At 47.5% G+C, this 3,707-nt stretch overlaps 1 protein-coding gene across 1 annotated transcript; it reads left to right on the top strand.

Moving 5' to 3' along the window:
- Window positions 1-699: 699 nt before the first annotated feature.
- ZBTB8A (zinc finger and BTB domain containing 8A) lies at window positions 700-3,200 on the top strand. Its single transcript, XM_010133107.1, has 3 exons — window positions 700-1,537; window positions 2,459-2,634; window positions 2,871-3,200. The coding sequence occupies exons 1-3, from the start codon at window positions 700-702 to the stop codon at window positions 3,198-3,200; spliced, it is 1,344 nt and encodes a 447-aa protein (XP_010131409.1).
- Window positions 3,201-3,707: the final 507 nt, after the last annotated feature.

Raw genomic sequence — 3,707 nt, 5'->3', positions numbered from 1 at the left:
GGCGCGGACCTTGTGCGCTCGGGCGGGGGCTGCCCCCACAGCGAACCGGTTCCCGGCGCAGGCTTTGTGCGCCACAACCCTGCCCACGGCAGAGAGACCACGTTCTTCTCAGTCGCTGAACGGTTCACGTCTCCGTCGGTGCAAGTGAATTCTTTCGGGATACACGGTAATGCTGCCGAGGCATCTCCACCGCCTCAGAGCCGTTCTGCTCCTCTCCTCTGTGCGGAGTGGGAGTTGCAGGGCGGCTGGAGATACGTTTGGAGTGTGATAACATGCACGATGTTTTTAAAAATAGAACTCATCTCTTTAAAATAGAACTGAGCCACGTTAGTTTAGATCGTCACAATAATCCCTGTTTTTCACTCCAGAGCAAGCCTTCCCCTGGCTCCCCGACGGGATGGAGATTTCTTCCCACCAGTCTCACCTCCTGGAGCAGCTGAACGAGCAGCGGAAGCAAGACCTGTTCTGTGACTGCAACATCCTGGTCGAGGGAAAGGTCTTCAAGGCACATCGCAATGTGCTGTTTGCCAGCAGCGGCTACTTCAAAATGGAGATACGTTTGGAGTGTGATAACATGCACGATGTTTTTAAAAATAGAACTCATCTCTTTAAAATAGAACTGAGCCACGTTAGTTTAGATCGTCACAATAATCCCTGTTTTTCACTCCAGAGCAAGCCTTCCCCTGGCTCCCCGACGGGATGGAGATTTCTTCCCACCAGTCTCACCTCCTGGAGCAGCTGAACGAGCAGCGGAAGCAAGACCTGTTCTGTGACTGCAACATCCTGGTCGAGGGAAAGGTCTTCAAGGCACATCGCAATGTGCTGTTTGCCAGCAGCGGCTACTTCAAAATGCTCCTTTCACAGGGCTCAAAGGAGACCAGTCAGCCCACGATAGCGACTTTTGAGGTCTTCTCCCCAGAGACATTTATGGTCATCCTGGACTTTGTGTATTCAGGCATTTTGTCTTTAACCGGTCAAAATGTGATTGAAGTCATGTCGGCCGCCAGCTATCTGCAGATGACGGATATCCTTAATGTCTGTAAAACCTTCATTAAGTCCTCGCTGGACATTAATGAGAAGGAAAAGGATCATTACCTCAGTCTTTCGGCCAAGAGCACCAACAGTGACCCTACCCCTCCGCCTCTTTATCGCTCGAGAAGGAAAGCAAAGAGCAACCCCAGGCGTTCCTGTTCCATCCCGGATGAAAAGGCTGATATGGTGAATGAAAACTCCTGGAGCAGTTACGGCAGCTACCTGTCCTCGCAGGTGATCCTCCAGCAGGCAGAAACCCAGCTAGCGAAGCGAGGCAGGAAACAGGGCTCCACCAGAAAGCGCCGCAAGCACCTTGCGCTGTCGCAGACCCGCGATGTCATGCAGTGTAAACCGATCAAAGCCGAGCGGGCTAGCGGAGCCTGCAGCGCGTCGGACTCCAGCCACATCTCTCGGGTTAGAGAGGAGGCTGAATTCGATGCTGAGAATGACGTGGATCACGATGATTATGGATATAATCGGGAATCGGAAGGGGTAGCGAAGAGGTGGTCTGTCGCTCAGCTAGAACAAGAACTTTCCAGAACTCCCGAGTTCATGGAATTAAAGGCAGAGGAATTGTACACCTCAATGCCCACAATTTTAGGTGTAATGAGTAGTTGGAACGAAGGTAAAAAATACATGCGGTTTTGCAAAGTTCATGTTTATTTGGAAAAATTCAGATGATCTTTTGGAGAGAATTTGTGTGGCTGCATGAAAACCCAGTTGATGCCTAGAGCTGCAGATTATTTTATCCACTCAGTTATAATAACTAACAGAGCAGAGAGAAGAGACTTGAAGCCAGCACAGGGCATGAGAACTGGCATCAGAGAGCTTGGCTCAGGTCAAAGTAACTTTAAAACAGTACAGGACAGGCTGCTTGGGCCCTAGTGGAGCTCAGCGAAGCCTCAAGAGCTGTAATTGTCCTGAAGGACTGAATTCCTCTTGTGAGGTCTCCAGGACTGGGCAGCAATAGAGGCACTGAACCTAAATCCAACCCTAGTACTTTGTGGGAGAAGGTCCTATTGCTGCTGGGATGCTGCGTTCCCGTAAGGTCCAAACCAGCCCAAACTTCACGGCCACATCACATAAACCACGTGAGCTCTGGCTGGGCTGACAGCAGGCACCTGGGATGGGCAGTAAAGCTGGCAGGTGGATTCTCACCTGAAGCATTAGCTGATGGAGGGGGCAGATGAGATGACCATATCTAGTATCGATGCACTTAGATCATCTGTGAGTCTAAACCACCCCAGCTGAGGAAGAACACGCTATCTCACGTGTTTAACACCATCAGTGAGAAATAGTGGGTTTGGGGGATTATGTTTGGGGATTTTTCCTATTGAGGGAAAATGAACTGCTGCTTATTTAAGCTGAAAAATAATCACAGAGCTACATAACAACTCTGCTGCGTGACACCGTACCTGTGTTTCTCTCACAGATGACCTCCCTCGGATGCGGTTCAAGTGCCCCTTCTGCACGCACACGGTGAAACGACGCGCAGACCTGAAGCGACATCTTCGGTGTCACACCGGAGAGCGCCCGTACCCCTGCGAAGCATGTGGGAAGAGGTTCACCCGACTGGAGCACCTGCGTAACCACTTCCAGACGGTATGGAGCTTCGGCCTGGAGGAAAACCGCACCATGTCACTGGCACCAGCTGAGACCTAACGCCAGAAAAGCTTACAAGCTGCACATCAGCTTTAATTATTATTTAAAATGAAAAATTATATTTTAAATTTAAATTTTTTTTGAGTGATTCTGTGCATTTTATTTTCCTTAATAAAAAAAAAAAATAAATCTGCTTTTGGATGAACACTGACATTTTCCTTTTTACATCCTTTTAGATACACCAAGCTGGCAAACTGATCTGCAGAAAATGCAAGCGCCAGGTCACCGAGCTGACAGGATGTGTGGTTCAGCAAGGGACGAGACGCTACAGACTGTGCCATAAGTGTCTCGCAGAAGCTAATTTTGACAGCATCCCAGACGAGCTGGATGCAGAGCATTCTCCTGTCTCCTCCATGGGAAACAAACGTTCCAAATGGGCTTTGGAGGAGGGACAGAAATCAGATGAAGAGACAGTGGAGGAGGAACCGTATAATTTGGTTGTCCGACACGTTAATGAGGATACGCCACACGAGGTCGATGAAAAGGTGAAACCAAACCTTAGGTAGATACATGTGTGTATTTGTTACTGTCGTATTCAGGATTAAATTACTCCTGTCCTACCAACTAACGCTGGTTTATTACTTTCATTAAAACGAAATAATGCTAAAATTATTATGAGAAGGAAAATACAGACTCCAAACAAGCTGTTTAGCACTCACAGATGTGTGACAGTGTAACTGCTTCTAAATATCTAGAAAATACCTATTAGCTGGAAACTATTTAGAGCCAGTTTATATTCCAAAGACTTGCTCAGAGCTCCTGTTCCTAACAGAAGCGTGAACCGATGGACAATTCTACAAAGACTCTATATTAGATTTCAAAAAAAAACCACCACTGCACACAAATATCGGTAAGCTGCTTTGAACAAGTCTTACTGAAGTAAGCAGCTAAGAAATTAAAGCGTGTTTTTGTTGACATGGTAACTAACGTGTATATACACTTCAGAAAGGTACATACTAACATGTACATACGCTCCTGAGAAAGGAGTAAGGAGAACACACAGAATTCTTCCT

This window comes from Buceros rhinoceros, unplaced genomic scaffold, assembly GCF_000710305.1.
Source record: "Buceros rhinoceros silvestris isolate BGI_N320 unplaced genomic scaffold, ASM71030v1 scaffold38143, whole genome shotgun sequence".
NCBI lineage: Eukaryota > Metazoa > Chordata > Aves > Bucerotiformes > Bucerotidae > Buceros > Buceros rhinoceros.
The sequence above is the reverse complement of the archived record's forward strand: the minus strand, read 5'-3'. Positions and strand labels throughout refer to the sequence as shown.

Bases quoted from the DNA above. Each gene is read 5' to 3' on its own strand.
- ZBTB8A (XM_010133107.1), top strand. From the start codon at position 700: ATGGAGATTTCTTCCCACCAGTCTCACCTCCTGGAGCAGCTGAACGAG. The intron at 1,538-2,458 runs GGTCTGTCGCTC...CCTGTGTTTCTC, and splicing joins GGAAGGGGTAGCGAAGAGGT to TCACAGATGACCTCCCTCGG. The intron at 2,635-2,870 runs GTATGGAGCTTC...ACATCCTTTTAG, and splicing joins TGCGTAACCACTTCCAGACG to ATACACCAAGCTGGCAAACT.